Source organism: Procambarus clarkii, chromosome 60, assembly GCF_040958095.1.
Source record: "Procambarus clarkii isolate CNS0578487 chromosome 60, FALCON_Pclarkii_2.0, whole genome shotgun sequence".
NCBI classification, from domain to species: domain Eukaryota; kingdom Metazoa; phylum Arthropoda; class Malacostraca; order Decapoda; family Cambaridae; genus Procambarus; species Procambarus clarkii.
Genome location: NC_091209.1, coordinates 8,383,183 through 8,404,650, shown reverse-complemented (window position 1 = coordinate 8,404,650; position 21,468 = coordinate 8,383,183). Strand labels below are relative to the sequence as shown.

Genomic DNA, 21,468 nt, shown 5'->3' with positions numbered 1-21,468 from the left:
CGACAAAACCCTGCAGGCCCAGAAACCTGCACCAGGCGACCGACGGCGGAGAAACCCCGCTCGATACCTGCTGGATGAGGTACTGGGAGCTCTTTTACACCTCAAGCCCGGCCCAAGGTCAGGCCAGACCGGCCAGAGGATGGCCCACCAGGCAGCTGCTAGGAGCAGTCCACCGGCCCACATACCCCCACAACCAGGACGGGCCGGAACTGCCATACGAAAACAGGCCAGTGCGCCCTGGAAGTCCACGGACGAACCAGCAAGAAGGCTTATGCTCGCAAGTAGGTCGTGTAACAAGCACAGACCACTGATGGTAATACAGTGTTCTCCAAAAGTGCCAATAGCACCACTGCACTCCACTGGTACTATCCCGCAAGTTCTACCAGATAGGCGGGACCCAAGAGCCAGAGCTCAAAACCTGCAAGCACAGCCAGGAGCCTCACCAGGTGAGTACAGAACCAACCCTACAACCCCCACACCTCACAACAATAAAAAAGGAGGGTCCCCTGAATGACTCCAGCATGGGTTGGACATGCACATGAGGGGGACAGGAAGGGGTGATAAAGGGACAGTCACAGGTGTGCGAACGGTCTCAGTCGTACAAAAATATACCTAAATAAAGACAGGTATATAAACACCGCCGCATCCAGCGCCCGGCCAAAAGACGCCAGACCGCAGAAACTCACCTGGCGAATGGTGGCTCGAACTTGACACGACTCAACCGTGCCCAGAAGAACTTGGGAGCACCGCCAGGTGAAGACGCCAGAGCCGGACCCTGCCGGACCCGCAGGAGAACAGGGAGAGGCGAAGGAGGCGGTCCACACCCATGACACAGGGAAAACCGCGGTGTCCTCCCCACAACTGGGAACCAGGACACCCCCGGCGCAAAGGGGCACATACCGCAGCCAGGGAGAAGAACGAGAGGCGAAGCACTGTAGCAAAAAAGGGGCGCAAAACCCCAGCACTGAAACACCGCCCAGACCAAAACAAACTCCACGGCGCATGCGCATAACACGCTGGCCGAACCGCACACCCTCCCTGCGGGAAGGCGCCAGCCAGGACTATTGCACGAGAAAAGGAGCCAAAAGAGGAAGCAGGAACAATAAAACCGGCCAAAGAAGCAAAGAGCCCAAAAAAAAAGGAACCCAACCGGGCGACAAGTAGCCCAACCGGGCGACAAGTAGCCCAACAGGGCGACAAGTAGCCCAACAGGGCGACAAGTAGCCCAACAGGGCGACAAGTAGCCCAACAGGGCGACAAGTAGCCCAACAGGGCGACAAGAACTAGGAGCCGACAGACGTTCCAATAATGCGGGAAGTAGCGAAAAACCTTCCCGTACCCTCGAGAACACAGAAGCCAACACTAGTCCCGAAGGCACACGAAGGCGCAGGCGCACCCGAGATCAGAAGTCACGCAGAACCCCATCGAACGGGGAAACATGACAAAAACACCGTCCCAAAAAGTGGGGGAGGAAAAAACCACCCACAGGACGGAACCAACCGACTCAAAGGCCAAGGAACCGAGCCCGGGGAGGGGCCGACGTCCAACAGCACGTACGGCGAGTGGGGAGGAAAGACCCCACTCCGCGTAACCACAAGCCCCGCCTAGAGGGGGATAAAAACCCCCACGGGGTCTAACGGGGCCAAGGCCCCCCCAAGTCAGCCCCTCCCCAGCCCCGGGAACCTACACGACAGGCCCCGGGGCCGAGCCGTTCCCCCAAAGCCCCGGTCGTACCAGAAAACCGGGGCAGCCGTGAAAACACTAAGGAAGGGAGCCCACTGGCAGACTCATACAACACGGCTGGAGGAACAGGCCCAAATGCCCCCGTCACTACCCCAGAAGGGGAATTCCCCGAGACTGCCCGAGTCTCAACACCACCAAACACCCCGCCCTGAACCTACAGACGGTAAGGAACCGGATGCAGGCAGGAAGGGTGAACCAGGGGAAAGACAAGGGGGCGTGGATGGAACCGAAGCAACCAACACCCCCAAGTCCCAAAACGAACTACAACGGGGCAGTCCCGGGGCTCCCGGGGAGGAAACCACGAGAACGTTGCCACCACCAAGGCTCAAGTGCAACGCCCCTGCTGCCCGCACCCGCTTTGTTAGCACAACTGGGTAACCGAGCCACAACGAGCAACCAGACTCGCAGGACACCGGGTCGAAGGTGTCACCGACCCCACAGGCAGCAGACGGAGGCAAAACAGAGAGTCACCCAGAGACAAAAGGCGAGAGCAACCCTCAAACTCGCTGGAAGCGAGGGGGAGCTCTGGGGTCACATCCATCGGACCCGCGCGCCCCCAGGGGTTTCCCAGGGTCCCAAGCGTTTACTTTAAGAGGACTCGCGCTCAGGTAATCCCAGGCAGGGTACTGCTAACCGGCACCCAAGCTACCAAACAACTTTCTAAGAGCTGAACCCCTGGGACGTGTACACTCACGGGGACCTAGCAGGGGGTACCACCAGAAATACTCAGAACACAAGGGACACAAGGGGCAAGAACGAAGGCAGACCCCCCCACCAGGTATATAAACAAAAGAAAAAGAAAACCCCGCAAGAGGACAGCGTACCCAAGCGGAACAGAGCCGGCCGCTATGATTGGTAAAGACAAGCTGCACAGTACCCCGCGCCCCACCAGTGCAAACACTGCCCCTTACTCTAAGGCGAACAAGGGAGACAGAACACCCGAGCACACAAAGAGCGGCCGAAAACCAAGCAGTAAACGGCCAAGCAGGGGCAGGACCCAAGGAACTTGTGGAAGGTGGCCCCAAGCCCCAAGGGCAGTACTTACAGGGCACCTAGGGAAGGGAACCCTAGGCGCATGCAGCCCGAGTACTGAAGAATCACTCCCGGCTCACGCACCACCTAGAAAACAGACACCACACTCTAGGTACAGTGCTGAAACAACCACTGGAGCCGGAGCACATAACCATTGCCTATAGCATCAGCCGAAGAACTGATGGGGGGATAGCCGGCGTGGGAGGTCTGGGGCTCCCCCTTCCCCCTCCCGGGGAGGGGGGAGCTGCGCAGACAGCGACGCGGTGACGTATGACGTCATACTAGTTTCCTTGTTTTCTGTTGAAGAGTTCTATTCACTAGTTCGGCTTAGGTAGCAATTTTCACCAGAATAGGGGTTTGTTTTGGAATGCTTACCTTTCTGGATGCTTGACCCGGTCGATGGCAGACATAGAATGCTTCCAACCACACGGGGGTTTCTATAGGCCATTGCTTCCCTTGCCTCTCTGAGGGGGCCAGGTTCTGGCTCGTGGTCCCCGGTAGGCCCTAGAACTCCATACACATGACTGATGCCAAAGTCTGACATTAGCATATCAGCCGGTAAAGCTCCGGGGAGCCGACGGGGCTCCCCCCAGAAAAGTGCCAACTGGAGGGAGAGGGTAAGGGTTTGGGGGTGGGGGGTGGGGCAGAGGGATATTCCTGCATGGGCCCCCAAGCCTCTGGCTGGCTCACTAAGTGTTGCTTGTATCTGTTTTACTTGGATGGAGTATGAGTATTTATGACTCATATGGTCACTTCAATAAGATTTTGTCCCACATGTTTAACAACAACTTCTGCTCTGTTGAATCTAAGTTGAAATGTTAATGGGCTCAACTCTGCACTGTGTTAGATAATGTTCCAATGGTCTGTTGGGCATTTCTCCACAGTGCTGAGATTTCCTCTCATCTTCCAGAACCTGTAAGCCTATTTCCCATGCACATGGGTATCCAAGCCTGATGCAATGTAAGTGTAATTCTGTTGTTTTACTGCTCCCTTTTATCAAACTAAGTGGTTCGTAGTTGGTTAAATTCTTGTACCAACCTGCAGATCCTGATGTTGCAACTGCTGTGTTGTGGTCACTGTACATCTTTTTGCATTGCTCTGTTTCTAATTATTTTCTTAGCCCTTAAACCGTGCAATACATACATATACTATGGGAGTAACTTTCCCGAAACTGCGGAATACACACATATACAATTGAGGGTCTAGCGCACAATTTTAAACACCCCGTGTGGGATAGGGGCAGCTATAGTCAAGCCGACCCCGTATGTAAACAAATGCCACCTGGGAAAAAGCGTAGGCCACCATTGTCTGCAGGCCTCAATTAGCCGACAGAGACCATGGTGAGCGCATCACGTTCCACTGACCAACCCCACTCAGTGAAGCGTGTATCGCGACCTTTGATCGAGGATGAAATTAATCAGAATTTGTTCCCGGATGGTGATGAACCTGATATTGACAACTCCAACAAAGATCATGACCACACATAGCCCTCAGATGTGGATACGACAGATGATGAGAGTGAACATGCTGGTGCCACTAGGGCTAGGCCTAGCACCTCACCCATGCCTCCTTGCCCACACTAGATACCACTTCGTGCCAAACCACACAGTTCATGTGTTACTTTGCCAGATTTTGATGTTTGGGTTGACAATTCTGAGGAAGGTCAATCATTTTCTGGTTTTAGTGATTTAGAATCGGAAAATAGTTTCACTGCCGTTAGTGCCAGTGGAGTGCATGCTGTTGCCAAGCGACATTTTGTTGCACAAGCAGGATCTGGCCTAGACATGCCGCACCGCATGGGGACACTGAAGAACAATGCCCCTTAACATCAAGTAATTTTCCGTCATAGTCCCTGCCCGCCCCTACTGTTGCTAGACAGGCTTTAGCTCCTGGTCCACGGATTCCTCACTGTGGTGTCGCTTTTGCCTCTCGAAAGACACCAGGTATATTTGTGTTGAGTGATGGGACAGATTTTGTTCCACAAATTCCTGCCTTTGACAATTCAGAAGTTGGGATTACAGGCCTTTTCCCCGATACAGATTACGATATGTGTGAAATGGACTACTTTACTGCATATTTGGATGAGCAGCTCATGGAACATATTGTTTAGGAAACAAATATGCGGCCGATCTCATTCATGAGGAGTTATCCGATTTTTCACGATTAAAGCGATGGAAAGATACGACTTTAGGTGAGATGTTTTTGGCATTGTGTATGTTGATGAAACATTGTGTCAAACCCATACTTGACCATTTTTGGAGCAAAGACCAATGTTCCAACACCAATGTTCGGGAAATATATGTCTCAAAACAGATTTGCGATACTCCTCAGGTGTCTTCATTTTGCAAATAATGAAGACCAGACTGAAGATAATAGACTTTGGAAGGTGAGGCACATCCTGAATGAACTTATTGGAAAGTACAGGGATTTCTAAGTACCAGCTCAGAAGCTGGTGATTGACGAATCCCTCGTGCTTTTCAAAGGACGTCTTGCCTTCAAGCAGTATATTCCCTCCAAATGTCACAGATTTGGATTGAAATTCTTTGTACTCTGTGACTGTGAAACAGAAATTGTTACACATGATAATGTATATGGGTACAAATGTAGACATTCCTGCTAATGAGCAACATGGCTTCTCAGGTAGTGTGGTGAAGTCACTGCTTGCACCATATCTGAACAAGGGCCACATTTTATACACAGATAACTATTTTACCAGTCCCTTGCTAACTAGGTTCTTGCTTGATAATAGAACTGGAGTGTGTGGTACAGTGAAGGCAAAACAAAGGGAAAGGCCAGCATTTCACACTGCTATGAAGGTTGGTGATTGTGAGCTAAGAAAAACTGGTGCAATGCTTTCAGTGCGGTGGAAAGACAGGCGTGAAGTGAACATGTTGACCACCGTTCACGATGGTACAATGGTGGACAGTGGCAAGGTGAACAGAACAACAAAACAAAAAATCTACAAGCCAGATTGTGTTTTGGACCATAATATCAACATGCGTTTGGTGGATAAATGTGATATGATGGTGGGGGCAGAAGACTGTGTATGGAAAATTGTGAAGTGGAACAAGATGTTTTTCTACCTTGTTGACATAATACTGAACAGTTACAATATGTATCTTGTCAAAACAGGTAGTAAACGAAATTTCCGTGCGTTCAGTTTTGTAGTGACAATTACTAGAAAAGTTTGGCAAACCAATTCCTGGCAAACAAAGGCCCATTGTGTGCCCAGTATTGCCCCATGCTCCCACCCCAGGCTCACTTTCAAGGATGCCTTTCTGACACACAATGTAAGGTATTTACCCACAACTGGAAAGCATGCAGTAGGCAAGCATGAGTGCATTGTATGCAAGACCACAACAAAGAGGAAACAGAAACGTAAATTGGTGTTAACTTGATGCAAGGTCCCATTGTGCTATATCAAATGTTTTGACGAGTATCACAGACTTGAAGGACTTCTAAATGCCCAATACTGGTGCAAAAACATGTACATACAGAGTGAGTGTATACAGTATAGTGAAAACAATTCATAATAAATTGTATATTTCCTGAAAATAAAACATTTTTGTGCACATACATGTGACACTAATATGTGATAACATAATAAATTTACAGCAGTTATATTATAATAAAACATCAAATGACAATATATTGTACCACATTAGTGAAAAAATGGGTGTAAAATATGCCATAGATACTGTAAATAATGCCGTGAAAATAAATTTGTGGCAACTCGGGCTCCTCCTGACTCTTCCGGGACGCACCACCCTTGCGCAACGAAGATTCGTGATGTCATCAGCCAACTTCTCAGCTCATTTATGTCATTGGTAAGTACAATTAATTTTTTCCCTGTTCTCAGGGAACACAAATATGTAAAGAGGTTAATAAGAAAAAAAAATATATTTTTTTTTGTTGCGCCTGGCGGCGTTGCAGGCCAAAAGGCTCTTAGCGGCTTAAGGGTTAATCTATGATAGACTCTGTGGTATGTAAATGTCTACATTTCTTCTCCAAGTTGTAAGTTTTGCAGCTTCATCTGCAATGTCATTTCCTATTACTGTATCATTGTAACATCAGTGTCACACATATCCTACCTGTCAATGTTGTGCTCCTGATAGGGCACCAGGCTCAATATACTCTACCTATGAAAGCAACAGTTTAGAAAACAAAGAATATTTTTCCCCAATGTTGTACCTTATAATGTACATTACAGTATTTACATTAATAAACAATTCAGGAAAATACAAAGTTAAAGTAAACTCATATTTTTGTAAACTTACTTTACTCTTGGGAATATAAAGGACTGACACTCTGCCTGAAATGTCTCCAATGTACACTTCACTACAGCTGTGTGTCCAAGCAACTGATGAAACCGTGTGACCTTCATGTTCACGAGACCTGACCAGGTACCGTGACCCTCCTCCACTTTGGCTGGCCAGCTGGAGAGAGAAGACTATTGTGAGTTTTTATCATTAAATTCATTCATCCAATAATAATTATAATAATAACAATAATAATAATAATAATTTATTAAAAAATACAAAAGAATATTATACAGGGGGTATAATATAGTACCTGCCATTTTTATATTTATTGACACACAAATTCGTAATCTTAATATTTCTTTTTAACTAGATGGCGGTGCCATCCAAACATCTGCAAGGTATTACACTAGTTTCTGACCTACAATGCACGAGTAGTTTATAGAGTACAGTATGACTCGGTGGCATTTCTAACTTTTACTTGTTTCCCCTTTCAAATTTTCCTTGGCTGGAAAAATAAGGTTCCTATACACTGATTCTCAGCATTAAGTGCACTGCAATCATGTCTTTTTTATTGGCCTTCCCTTCCAAGGATGTTTGACTGCACTCCCTTTACTAGTCTTCATAGCTTGGTTCTGTTATTGCAGGCACCAGTCTTTAAAATCTCTGGACTTTCTAAATTTGTGTGCATCTCACAAGATGAGGATTATATGTTAGTGCTGCATATTTGAGAACTGGTCATGTCTTAAACGAATCCAAATAAATTAAAAAAAAACTGAATATGTTTGCCAGTTTCACTTACACAGCTAACAATGTTTATTTTTCCGCTATGTGTTCTTCTGGTGTTAGGGTCTGTGCTATGTTTTTTAGATTCCAGTACCTGCTATCTCTCTTATTTCTCAACCTCCTTTTCCATATTCATTACCTTATACTTACTGTTATTGGATTCCATCAACCATTTTTATCTGCTACTCCTATAGTTTTCTTAGGTTCTCTTTCAGTGGCCCAAATTGTCATTAAATTTGCATCCTCTGTTAGCACTGACATCCAGGAACTTACACTTCGTGTAATTACCTAAGTGTAGTTACAGGATGAGAGCTACGCTCATGATGTCCCGTCTTCCCAACACTCTTTGTCATACAACGCTTTGAAACTACTGACGGTTTCGGCCTCCATCACCTCTCACCCAACTCGTTCCAACCGTCTACCACTGTTTGCGAAAGTGAATTTTCTTATATTTCTTCGGCATCTTTGTTTAGTTTAAATCTATGACCTCTAGTTCTTGAAGTTCCAGGTCTCAGGAATTTTTCCCTGTCAATTTTATTGATTCCTTTTACTATTTTGTACGTGATCATATCACCTCTTTTCCTTATATCCTCCATTTTTGGTATATTTAATGCTTCTAACCTCTCCTCGTAGTTCTTGTCCTTTGGTTCTGGGAGCCACTTAGTGACATGTTTTGCACCGTTTCCAGTTGTTGATGTGCTTCTTAAGACATGGGCACCATACAACCACTGCATATTCTAGCTTTGGTCTAACACAAGTTGTGAACAATTTCTTTAATATTTGGCCATCAATGTATTTAAAAGCAATTCTGAAGTTAGAAACTGTAGCATAGGCTCCTCAAACAATGTTCTTTATGTGGTCCTCAGGTGATAGTTTTCTATCTAGAACCACCCCTAGATCTTTCTTGATAGGAACTCTTTAAAGATTTCTCACATAATTTATAGGTTATGTGGGGTATATGTTTGCCTCTTCCACATTCTAGAACATGGCATTTACTCATTAAATTCCATTTGCCAATTGGTGCTTCATATAATTATTTTGTCCAGATCTTCTTGAAGGGCATGACGATCATCTAAGTTTCTTATCTTTCCTATAATCTTAGCATCATCAGCAAAAACATTCATATAATTCTGTATTCCATCTCGTAGATCGTTTATGTAGACAATAAACATTACCGGTGCAAGAACTGAACCCTGTGGTACTAAGCTGGTGACATTTCTCCAGTTCAATACATTGTCTCTGATTACTGCTCTCATTTTTCTATCAGAAAATGTTTCATACATGTTAGAAGCTTACCTGTTACCCCTCCAATATGTTCCAATCTCCAGAACAACCTCTTACGTGGAACTCTGTCAAAAGTCTTTTTAGGTCCCGATAGATGCAGTCAACCCAACCATCTCTTTCCTATAAAATCTCTGTGGCTCGATCATAGAAACTAAGTAAATTCGTTACACAGGATCTTCCAGATTGAAAACCATACTGACTGTCAGATATTATATCGTATTTCTCCAGGTGTTCTACCCCACTTAGTTTTAATTATTTTTTCCAATATTTTGAGTATTACACTTGTAAATGATACAGGCCTATAATTGAGTGAGGGGGGGTGTCATCCCTGCTTCCACTTTTATAGATTAGAACTATGTTAGCCTTTTTCCACACGTCTGGTATGACTCCTGTACACATGGATGCCTGAAAAATCAGTTGAAGTGGAATGCTGAGCTTGGGTGCACATTCTCTCAGAACCCATGGTGAAACTCCATCTGGGCCAACTGCTTTGTTCTTACTTAGCTCCTTGAGCATTTTATTCACCTCATCTCTAGACACCTCTATTTGCTCTAAGTTGTTCTCTGGAATTCTTATTGTGTTTGGTTCTCTAAAGATTTCATTTTGTACAAACTCTTTGGAACTTTTTGTATAATGTTTCACACATTTCCTTTTCATTTTCCGTGAATCTGTGTCCCCATTTTCAACCTCTGAATATAACCCTTTAGATGCAATTTGTTGTTAATAAATTTATAGAAAAGGCCTGGATTTGTTTAACATTTGTCCACTATCCCTTTCTCAAAATTTCTTTCTGCCTCTCTCCTCACTGCCATGCAGTCGTTTCTCGTATTTTTGTATTGTTGGTATGTTTTTCTGCTATGTGGGCCTCTTCCTATATTGATTTCATTTTTGTGTCTTTTGGTCTCTGGCTTCCCCTCGCAATTTCTGCGAGAGGGCCAGAAATTTTTCCGTTTATCATCCTGATTCCAGACCTGCAATGCCATTATGTTCACGTCTCTAGGATTTACAAGTATTAACTCTCCTACTTTTAAGTTTTTTCCACCAGCACAGCCACTCCTCCCCCCTTCCTAGTTTTCCTGTCACTTTTCCAAACTGATTAGCCTCTTGGGAATACGACTTCATTTAAAATATTTTCATCAAGTTTCATCTCTATTAATGCGACAATATCTGGGGCCTTAAGCTGAATTATATCATTCGGCTCCAATATTTTTTATCACACACCATCTATGTTGGTATATGCTATTTTCAGGAACACATTCCCCTTCCCATTGTTCTTTACTCCCTCTTCCTCTAATGATTCTGTTGCTTTGTTTTCATGTACCATTTCACTAGCTTTTCAGTCCTTAACACTTTGTAGAAAACAAAATCTTTCTTCAATTCTATTCCCATTTAGACGTTTCACTTCAATGAGGTTCATTTTCAGCTTTTGCATGTCTTCCTTTGAGAGGTCTTGTCTTATTGACCAAAGTTTGCCATCCTCATTACATTACAATTTCCTGGCATTTCTAAGCACTTCCGTCATATGTTTCACTCCGTTAAATGTCATCCTTAAGGGGCAGTTCTTGGGTGTTCCTGGATGTGTGTGAAGTGTGTCTTGAAGTGTGCGAAGAACTCGACAAGAGGTTCCGAACAGTCTACAAACCAGAACAGATTGGTGTTCATGGAAACATGACAACAGACAAGCAGAAACTACATTAGACAGAATTGAAATTGCCCTCAACTTCGAAACCCTCTGATGATATAGAGTCCTGCCCAAAGGAGATGGAGTCGAGGTCCATCAAACAAAACCAGATGGACCAGAAGAAAGAGAAGGAAGGGCAAATTTGGAGCAAGTGGGCAAAAACCAACCATTCCAAGTCCAAATCACAAAAAACTTAATGGGGCTGAATCATGGCAACCACAGCGACACCAAGCCATAAACAATGCATACAGGAAAATCCTCTCCATAAAGTGGCTGCTTCCTGATAAGCTCCATCCATAGAGAGAAATAGCTAATAGACCCCCAACAATGACACACATTGAGGCCTTAGAGTGGAAAATATCACTCACCCAGAAGGCAGCATGGCAGAGGAAGAAAGGATGACCATCAGCATATAAGAGAACCAAGGTACATCCATCAACCTCTCACCCAGCAGTTGGAGGCTCGGTGTGCAAGTCCATGACGAACTACACCAGAGTACAAAGAGGGCTTGCAAGGCCCTAAAGAAAAACCAAGCAGGACACCAGGCATTGTGGCCACTTGTCAATAATCAAATGCTGAACCCAGCCTATGGAACCCAGGAAGCTAGGAAATGCCAAAGTGGTGCAATGCAATCATGTATAGGTGAAATTCCGGGTGCACCCTACAACAAAGACAACCCCTGACCACCACAAACCAAAGTATTACAGAGGAATCAAAGACCCATGCACTACTCAAGAAGAGGCATCTTCTATATGAGAATGACTTCCTGAGTCCACCAGGGAAGGGTCAACAAAATAGCCATGCAGTGGCACCTGCCTGATGATCCCAGACCAAGAAAAAGCAGGGTCATTAAAGGCCTGCCTGTCAATCTCAAAATAGCACAGTGCCAGGCAGGACAGGGGAGGTTGGAGAAGGGAGGGTTGTCATGGAGGAGAAAGAAGGAGCATGGGACACACTCCTTCTAGGGGCAGGAGCCAGTTTAAAAGTTAATAAGGGATGCTATGACAACAAAAGTCATAGGCACTTGAGTGGAAGGGATCAAACCATCCACAGGCAGTAGAGTGGAAGCAGTAATGAATGGCCTTCATAATGTCAGAAGATTGAGGGACATCTTTCAAACTTGCACCCAGTGAGTACAGTTTTGGAGAGCTGGTCAATATTGAACTATAGAAGGGGGCCAGATTTTATCCTCTGGTCCCCAATAAGCTTACAATAACTAGCAGAGTTCAGGTTTGATTCATACTGGGTGGAGCTATCCAAGTTGCTAGCAACAGAGCCACCATAGGAGTCCTCCACAATACCCCAATAAAGGAAAAGATGACAGAATTCTTCCCAGGACATACAGTGCATGCACCACATGCATGAAAGAAGCCATGAAAGAACACCCACCGAGTAAAGCACCCTCAGTTAGTTGAGGCCCAGGGGGACCACCACACAGGTGAAGGCCTGGCTGCCCAAATGGTGCACAAGGCTCTTGATGGGAAGCCAAGACCATGAGCACCACTGGCTGGCAAAAAAATGCTCTAATGATTACCCAACTACTACAGTACAGTATATATTACTCCCCAAAATCACTAACCCTTACTAATACAATATTATCTACACAGGCATAGCAAAAATAAACTTCATAAAAACATTTTTTGGGATAGTTAAATCATTAACATTTCACTTCCCCCTCTGATTACATTATGCACACTGCCCCGTTTAGAGACATCAGCTGTGATATTAGTACCTGCACACTCCATGTAGTGTTGGAGACATCTGGTACAGGGCCAGGAAAATGACTAAACAAGGTGAACCCAATAATTGAATTTTTTATTTAAAGGTTTTAAGTTACTATTAAAATATATCTTACCTCAAATATATCCACAGTTCCACTGCTCAGAGCACACGCAACTAAACTTTCATCGGGCGATATACTGAGCTGCACAACTGATCCATTCTAGTTAGAAAATAAAGTTCATTAAATAAACTCAACAAAATACAGATCTTGAATGGCATGTATACACTAACCCAACAGTACTGTTGTACAATAATATACTATGCACCGTACAGTACATAGATTATAGGTACCCTGTTTTGTACTTTCAAGACATGTAGGTGGCATCACACCAAAGAAAAAATAAAGTGCTAAATGTAATGAAATACAATTTTCTGGTAGGACCACAGTAGCTATCAGGGTGACATGATTGTACAGTACAGCCATGCCTTTGGAAGACAAGAAGTCTTTGAGCTACCAGGGCTAGGACAGGAATCTGGCTCTCTTGAGGTGAGGGGGGGGGGGGGGAGCTTAGGGATCAAACTTCAATCCAAAACAAAGAAACAAAACAGAGGAAAGCATAAGCACAACAAAATAAGCAACTGCTTTAAAGAAATTTGGTGTGCAAGAGTAAGGAGGGAAATGATAATTGTCATGGTGTAAACACCCTAACGTGATGCTCCCGACTGCTACCAGGAGGCAGTCCAGGTCCCCCTAAAGTCCAGTCAGCCAACCCCTCCCCCTCACTTATGATCTTGCCAAATGGAACCCTTCACCTTTTTCCAGTACAGACCAGTTTTTTATCAGTATTATAAATCTGTTCTGATCATAAATCTTGAATTACCACAAAGGACATAGAGTAACTGTAGATTTATTTATGAATATAAGTGGCTGTAATACCTGTATCAGCAGATTGGCATTCCCATGGCAATTTCATTCATTTAATACCAAGATAGCTTTTACAACTCCTAAGTCACCCTTCTGAATATACACACCTCAGTAACATTCATTTTGGTATAGAATCTCCTTGGACTGTTTAATGAGTAACTAGCTCAGACTGGTATTTTTTATTCAATATTCTTTTGTTTGTACCAATGCCACACTGCATTATCAACACACTACACCTTTAGACTTACTGTACTTAATGGTTATTTTGAGGTTATCTTGAGATGATTTCGGGGCTTAGCATCCCCGCGGTCCTGTCCTCGACCAGGCCTCCTTTTTGTTACACCCTCTTCCCCCCCCCCTTCCCTCAGGAAGCAGCCCTGGATGATGCCTGGTTACCTGGTTGATACCTGCTTGATGGGATTCTGGGAGTTCTTTTACTCCCAAGCCCGGCCCGAGGCCAGGTTTGACTTGTGAGAGTTTGGTCCACTAGGCTGTTGCTTGGAGCGGCCCGCAGGCCCACATACCCACCACAGCCCAGTTGGTCCGGCACTCCTTCAAGGAAACAATCTAGGTTCCTCTTGAAAATGTCCACTGTTGTTCCGACAATATTTCTTATGCTTGCTGGGAGGGTGTTGAACAACCGTGAACCTCTGATGTTCATACAGTGTTCTCTGATTGTGCCTATGGCACCTCTGCTCTTCACTGGTTCTATTCTATTCTGCATTTTCTTCCATATCGTTCACTCCAGTATGTTATTATTTTACTGTGTAGATTTGGGACCTGTCCCTCCAGTATTTTCCATGTGTATATTATTTGGTATCTCTCTCGTCTCTTTTCTAGTGAGTACATTTGGAGGGCTTTGAGATGATCCCAATAATTTAGGTGCTTTATCTCGCCTATGCATGCCGTATATGTTCGCTGTATTCCCTCTATTTCGGCAATCTCTCCTGCTCTGAAGGGGGAAGTGAGTACTGAGCAGTACTCAAGCCGGGACAACATAAGTGCTTTGAAGAGTACAACCATTGAGATGGGATCTCTGGATTTGAAAGTTCTCGTACTCAATCCTATCATTTTTCTGGCTGACGCAATATTTGCTTGGTTATGCGCCCTAAAGGTTAGGTCATCGGACATCATTATTCCCAAATCCTTGACATGCTGTTTTCCGTTTTTAAAAGGGTTAAGAATGCTTCCCCAATTTATAAATTTTACAAATTTCAATTTTGAAGGCACAAAAAAAAATACCCATGAGAAATTGAATGGTTTTGAAAATGCTCAGAATACAAAATAACAGCATTTACCTCTGTTGGAATTTGGTTTTTGAGGTTGAGTGTCTCATGATCAAGCACATATATGGTGCCACTGTTAGCCCCCAGTACTATTGATGACGAACACAGGTCAAAACACACCACCTGCAAATATTAAAACTTTGATTAAACTAGCCAGTAACTTAATGAAAATAGTATCATACCAAAACTGTACATATATTCATTGTATCAGTAAGTGAAAACTTGAAAAAACCAGCGTTAAATGTAATGAAACGTCATTTTCTGGGTGAAACCTGTAGGCTCCCCGGAGATATCCAGGCAGATATTGCTAATATTAGACTTTGGCATCAGTCAGTATGAGCCTTGGAAAAACAATCCAAAACCGAAGGAGCCACCACAAACCGAGGAGAAGAGAGAAAAGAAAGCACCCGATCCAAGGATCAGGATGGCTCATGCGGCGAGTGAGCAGGCTGGAGGTGAAATAACGCACGAGACAGCTTGAAAAATGGCACAGAAGTAACATCAATACCGAACGCAAGATGTAGCGGCTCCGCCAGCGCCGCACAATACGAGGCAACAGTATTTGGCATAAGATGACGGTCTTGAAACAACCATGAGAGAAAGGAAAATACAACCCTAACCCGGGAGCTTAGAATACCTATGAAGTGAGAGAAAGAAACTAAAGGACCGCCAGGAAACTTCTTACTGCCGCCGAGACGAAGCTCGCAGATGGGACACCATCAAAGACGCCACCTGATCACCATACAGATGGTGATAAACTCGAGTCAAAAAGACCAAACGCTAAGACTCGAGGAGAAGAGTGAACCAGCCACGTGACAGACTGGACCGTCCGTGAACACATCGATCGAGGGCTCGGGTGAGAGCCAAGGCACCGAACCCCGAAAAACCAGAAGAGGAAGCCGGTGATACAGCAACCGACGCAAGGCCCCCGGAGGCTGAACCCAGCGATCACGAGAGAGGTGGAAGGGACAGCTCTGAAGAAACCAGAAGAGCCGACAAAGCCAAACCCGACACAGCAGGTAGACGGTCACGGCAAAGTTCAGGCTTCTGCACAAACCCCTCGAGCAACCGCCGAGTGACCCAGGAGCCTCCCAGAAACAGGCACAGACGTGACCGCAGCCAAAGGAGAGACTTCGGGGGGAGAGACAAGGAAGCGGTCCAAAGGTCCCAAACAAGACCCAGCCAAGTAAGAACCTGAGAGGGAACCAAATGGGACTTCCTACAGTTCACCAAGAACCCGAACTCGGCGAGCTGGGAAAGAACCAAATTCCTGGCAAGCAGATAAGCAAACAGGCTGGGAGCCCAGACCAGTCAGTCGTCGAGGTAGGCCAACACCCGAACACCTAAAAGACACAGACGGGCCACCACAACCCGGTTAAGGCACTTTAAAATGCGAGATGCTAGGTTCAACCCGAACGGGAGACAATGAAAGCTGTAACCGACATGCCCCACAACAAAACTGAGCCAGTTCCTGAATCCTGGATGAATTGGGATGTGCCAATATGCATCCCTGTGGTCCAGGGACACCATCCAAGTACCCGGCTCCAACAGAAGCCAGACCTGGGACAGAGTAGTCATCCGAGAGGGGGGGCAATGAATCCACGGGTTCAGACGGGACAAGTCCAGAATGAACAGCAGGTCCGCACAGTCCCATTTCGTGACTGGTTGATACCTGGTTGATGGGGTTCTGGGAGTTCTTCTACTCCCCAAGCCCAGCCCGAGGCCAGGCTTGACTTGTGAGTTTGGTCCACCAGGCTGTTGCTTGGAGCGGCCCGCAGGCCCACATACCCACCACAGCCCGGTTGGTCCGGCACTCCTTGGAGGAATAAATCTAGTTTCTTCTTGAAGATGTCCACGGTTGTTCCGGTAATATTTCTTATGCTTGCTGGGAGGACGTTGAACAACCGCGGACCTCTGATGTTTATACAGTGTTCTCTGATTGTGCCTATGGCACCTCTGCTCTTCACTGGTTCTATTCTGCATTTTCTTCCATATCGTTCACTCCAGTACGTTGTTATTTTACTGTGTAGATTTGGTATTTGGCCCTCCAGTATCTTCCAGGTGTATATTATTTGATATCTCTCTCGTCTTCTTTCTAGTGAGTACATTTGGAGGGCTTTGAGACGATCCCAATAATTTAGGTGCTTTATTGCGTCTATGCGTGCCGTATATGTTCTCTGTATTCTCTCTATTTCAGCAATCTCTCCTGCTCTGAAGGGGGAAGTGAGTACTGAGCAGTACTCAAGACGGGACAACACAAGTGACTTGAAGAGTGCAACCATTGCAATGGGATCCCTGGATTTGAAAGTCCTCGTAATCCATCCTATCATTTTTCTGGCTGTCGCAATATTTGCTTGGTTATGCTCCTTAAATGTTAAGTTGTCAGACATTATTATTCCCAAATCCTTTACATGCTGTTTTCCTACTATGGGTACATTTGATTGTGTTTTGTACTCTGTATTATGTTTAAGGTCCTCATTTTTACCTACCTGAGCACCTGGAATTTATCACTGTTAAACATCATGTTATTTTCTGATGCCCAGTCGAAAACTTTATTAATATCAGCTTGAAGTTGTTCAGTGTCTTCAGCCGAGATAATTTTCTGGAAACAGATGGGAAACCCCCCTGAGGGATGTCGTCGTTTCGACCACGCCCAAGCGCACCCACTCTGAGATGACCTGACAGAGCACAAGAGAAGAGGCCTGCTCTGCGAGCCCCAAGCCTTCCGAAGGAGGCAAGGCTACCCAACGCCACTGCAGGCTGGCAGAAACGACCCGAAACGCCCACAAATCATGGGACCAGGCATGAGCGAACAGAGCAAGCCTCTCCCCCATCGCCTCATCAATGGGACGAACTGCAAAAGGGCCGATGCCCCTTGTGAGAATCCGAGCTTCGCACAAAACGAACACCACGCCGACCAGACAAAGATAACTCCGAAGGCGCCACCGGCACCAAAACTGGCACCGGTAGCCTACCACGATGAGCGGAACCCCGAGCCCTGGCACAACCCCTCCAGGAAGGACCCCCTTCCTGGGACCCCCGGAAAACTAACAAGTTGGACATCGGACGACAGCTAGCAGAAGCCGCCTGAATATACTCTGCCACCGCAGAATCAGCGAACAGCAGGGGACAAAAAGGCGAAGACATTCTAAGAGCCAGGGCCCAAGCAAATTCCAAGGAGGAAGCAAGCACCGCCTGCCAACATGCGAGCTGGGAGGCATAAAACAGTGACAACGCATCTCGCAGGATCGGCGCAAACAGCTTCAACAAGGCAGCCATCGAACGTGCAGCCGAGCCCAAGGCGCTAGACCCAGCAGACCACGAGTGCGCAGGTCTTCAGCAATCAGTGCAGCCAAAAGGGAGGGAACCTGCACGTAAACTGCATGACGCCCACATCCCGAGGAAGGGCAGGGACAAACAAGCACTCATTAAGGTGCTCAACCTCGCCCCCCAGGAAAACCTGGATCACCGTCAACGCCTCATGCCACTTTAGCGTACGAGAATGATAGAAGGTAAAAAAAAAAAAAAGAATATTTAAAAGACAATTTGTACCGCGACTGGGTCCAGGAGTCTAAGCCATGGGCGACCACCATATCGTGACATCACACGCCATTTTCCGGACCCCATTGCGACCAAAGTAAGTACAATTTTGATTTTTTTTTTTTACATAGCTGAGATCAGGGAAGGGTATTTAACATTTTCAAAAACAAAAAAAATTTTTTGCCAAGAATTTATTTCCTGTGCACAGGGGAGTGCCATATTTGGAGCCCGAACAGCACAGTGGTTAAACTTATCCTACCCATTACAAGAATGTTTACTCTCAAAGTGCATACACAGAAGGAACAGAAATTATTCTGCCTCAAAACCAATTTTTATGAGGAAAGAACTGTACTGTATACTGTATTAAAGATGATCCACTTGGAAATTAATGATCCCACCCACCACCCCATCTATATCACAGAAAGGCAAGGACATAAATGAAAACAAATACAACTATATAATGTTTGCATGTATTCACTGTTCCAGCAGCCCATTCTCAAAGCAAATCCATTACCATGAGAAACTAAACTCTCCTTCAAACCACCTGGATACTTATTTAAATATCTGTGATGTTCTGAAAGCATATTATGGTTCCAGTAATAGTATACATATAAACTGGCAAGAGTCCTAAACAGAGAATATTCTCAAGTTCTAACTTTATTGTATTATAAATCGTTGGTTTAAAATATAAAAAGTACATGCTGAACACATTTTGTTTGAAGAATTTGCTGAAGAAGAGTAACACTGAGGGAGGGAGGGAAAGGGGCAGTGAGGGAGAGGTGAGCCCACAGCAGGTTTCTATGGTTAATCCTGTAGCTGATGTGGTCGATATATATACAGTATATATTTCATTGAATATGACTGCATATTCTGTATTTATTATTTTCTGGTTTAGGGCTTCTACCCCTCTATTTTCTTAGCATCAGGGCTTAGTTGAAATAGGAGTTCTCCAAAACTCATTTTCGTACTTTTAAGGTGAAGAAAAGAAGTGATTTACTATAGAATGTATTACACTTATTTATACAATTTTCACAACGTTTCGAACCTCCATGGTTCATTCTCAAGTGAAGCGATTTTATAGGGCTGGTTGATTTTATACCCACACTGGATCAGGTGATAAGACAATAAAGGTGAAAACATGGGGGGATACATAAGGGATAAATGTGGGGTGAAACATAAGAACATAAGAATAGAGGTAACTGCAGAAGGCTTATTGGCCCATACGAGGCAGCTTCTATCTACATACAAAGATTAATCAAGTGTAATTGGCCTGTTATATTGAACATTGTCTTCTGTGTTGGCATCGTTATGTTCTGGTCTTGTCCTTACTCTCATGGTGGGTAGAGTAAATAGTTCCGTGATTTGGGTGTTCATGGTAGGTTGTTCTATTCTTATGTGAATTGCTTCAAGAATTTGTAATCTTCTTGCATCTTGGGTTTTGTACAAAACCCAAGATATATATATATATGTATGTATGTATATGTGTATATGTATATATGTATATATGTATATATATATATATATATATATATATATATATATATATATATATATATATATATATATATATATTATAATAATAATAATAATAATAATATAATATAATATACACATACATACATACTGTACAAGAGTTCTTACATTCTTGTACAGCCACTAGCACGCATAGTGTTTTGGGTAAGTCCTTAATTGTAATTTTCCCCGGAATACGACCCGCCAAATCATTTAACAATCACGTACCCATTTTACTGTTGGGTAAAAACAGCCTACAGTTAAGGATTGGCACCCAGTAAATCTTTCCAGGCCAGGATACGAACTCAGGCCAAATCGTTTGCGATACAGGCGAGTGTCTTACCACTTCGCCACGAGGACTGTTTCCTGGCTAAGTGATGGCCATCCTTTAGACTAATGTCCTGCATGGGCCATTTGCTTGTGTTTCTTCTTTTTAGTACTGTATATTGCTTCATGTACTTCAGTGCTTCATTGCTTTTATTGCTTCATGCGCGTGTTTTCTTCCCAGCTCTGTTGTTTGGACTTTGATTTACACATCAAGCTCCATGCGCTCAGAGTTCTTACATTCTTGTAACAACTTATATTACTGTGCTATTGGTTGTACAAGAATAAAAGAACTCTTGTATATACAGTATAAATAAATTAAATAAATAAAAATATAAATTATGTTTATATACCTTAAAAATGTTTCATTGCTACAGTATATTACAGATAGAACATTTTGTAGACATCTTAAAACAAACAATGCCAAGAAGACAAATACCAGTTTTAAATAATTTTTCATGAAAAGTTTGGATCAAAGAATTGGAAACAAAACATTGCATCACCTTCAGTCTAGTGCTGCCCTGATGAAGAAAGTTCAGCTGCTGCAAGTCATTTGCTTGGATAACCACCAGATCTGATGCCATGATGGTAAACAAAGTATCACTTCCACATCATTGTAACACACTGTACCTACAAGGGTAAGTTAGACCAATTTGTATATTTAAAGTGCAATGAAAAATACAGTGGGGCTTCGATTTACGATGGTAATCCATTCCCAGAGACGTATCATAAGTCAAAATATTGTATGTCGAAACGATTTTTCCCATAAGAAATAAGGGGAATTGAATTACTGTAATCCATTCCACACCCTCAAAAATATTAACTTAAAAAAACATTCTATACCGAATGCAATTTTTTCTCTAACTACAATACAATACATATGTTTATCTTACCTTTATGGAGGACTCTTGATGGCATATGGAAGATGGTGATGAGGGGGAAGGAGGAGAGGTGTTACTGTTTAGAAGGGGAGTCCCCTTCCATTATGACATCAGGCAGTGAGGAATACTCTGGGGTACGCATTATGGCACGTTTTGCCTGCTTACCACTAGGGCCTGCTTCTGATTCACTGCTCAATTTTCTCACTAGAAATCGTTCCATTGAAGATTTTTTCCCTTCTTTGCAACACTTGTTTGTAGTGAGACATCACATTGTCATTAAAAAGATCAATGCAATGGCCTACTACAGCTTTATCTGGGTGATTCTTTTCAGCAAAATTTTGCAGTCCTTCTCATACTGCACACATTTTCTTAATTAATGAGGAAGGGACACCCTCTACTGCCGCCACTTCCTCCTCCTCCCATGAAGATTTGTTGTATTGCCTAGCTAGTTCAACAACACGAGTACCATTTTCACGTTTAAGAATGATCTCTT

The 21,468-nt window shown here is 44.3% G+C and overlaps 1 protein-coding gene across 1 annotated transcript in view; it reads right to left on the bottom strand.

The window, feature by feature from the left end:
- p (WD40 repeat domain-containing protein pink) overlaps window positions 1–21,468 on the bottom strand; it is a 41,427-nt gene that overhangs the window by 14,098 nt on the left and 5,861 nt on the right. The window contains exons 2-5 of the mRNA XM_069307430.1: window positions 20,598–20,724; window positions 14,731–14,841; window positions 12,641–12,727; window positions 7,053–7,211 (exon numbers count right to left, since the gene is read on the bottom strand). Coding sequence (XP_069163531.1) covers window positions 7,053–7,211; window positions 12,641–12,727; window positions 14,731–14,841; window positions 20,598–20,678 — 438 coding nt within the window. The 5' untranslated portion in view covers window positions 20,679–20,724. The remainder of the gene's footprint in view (window positions 1–7,052; window positions 7,212–12,640; window positions 12,728–14,730; window positions 14,842–20,597; window positions 20,725–21,468) is intronic.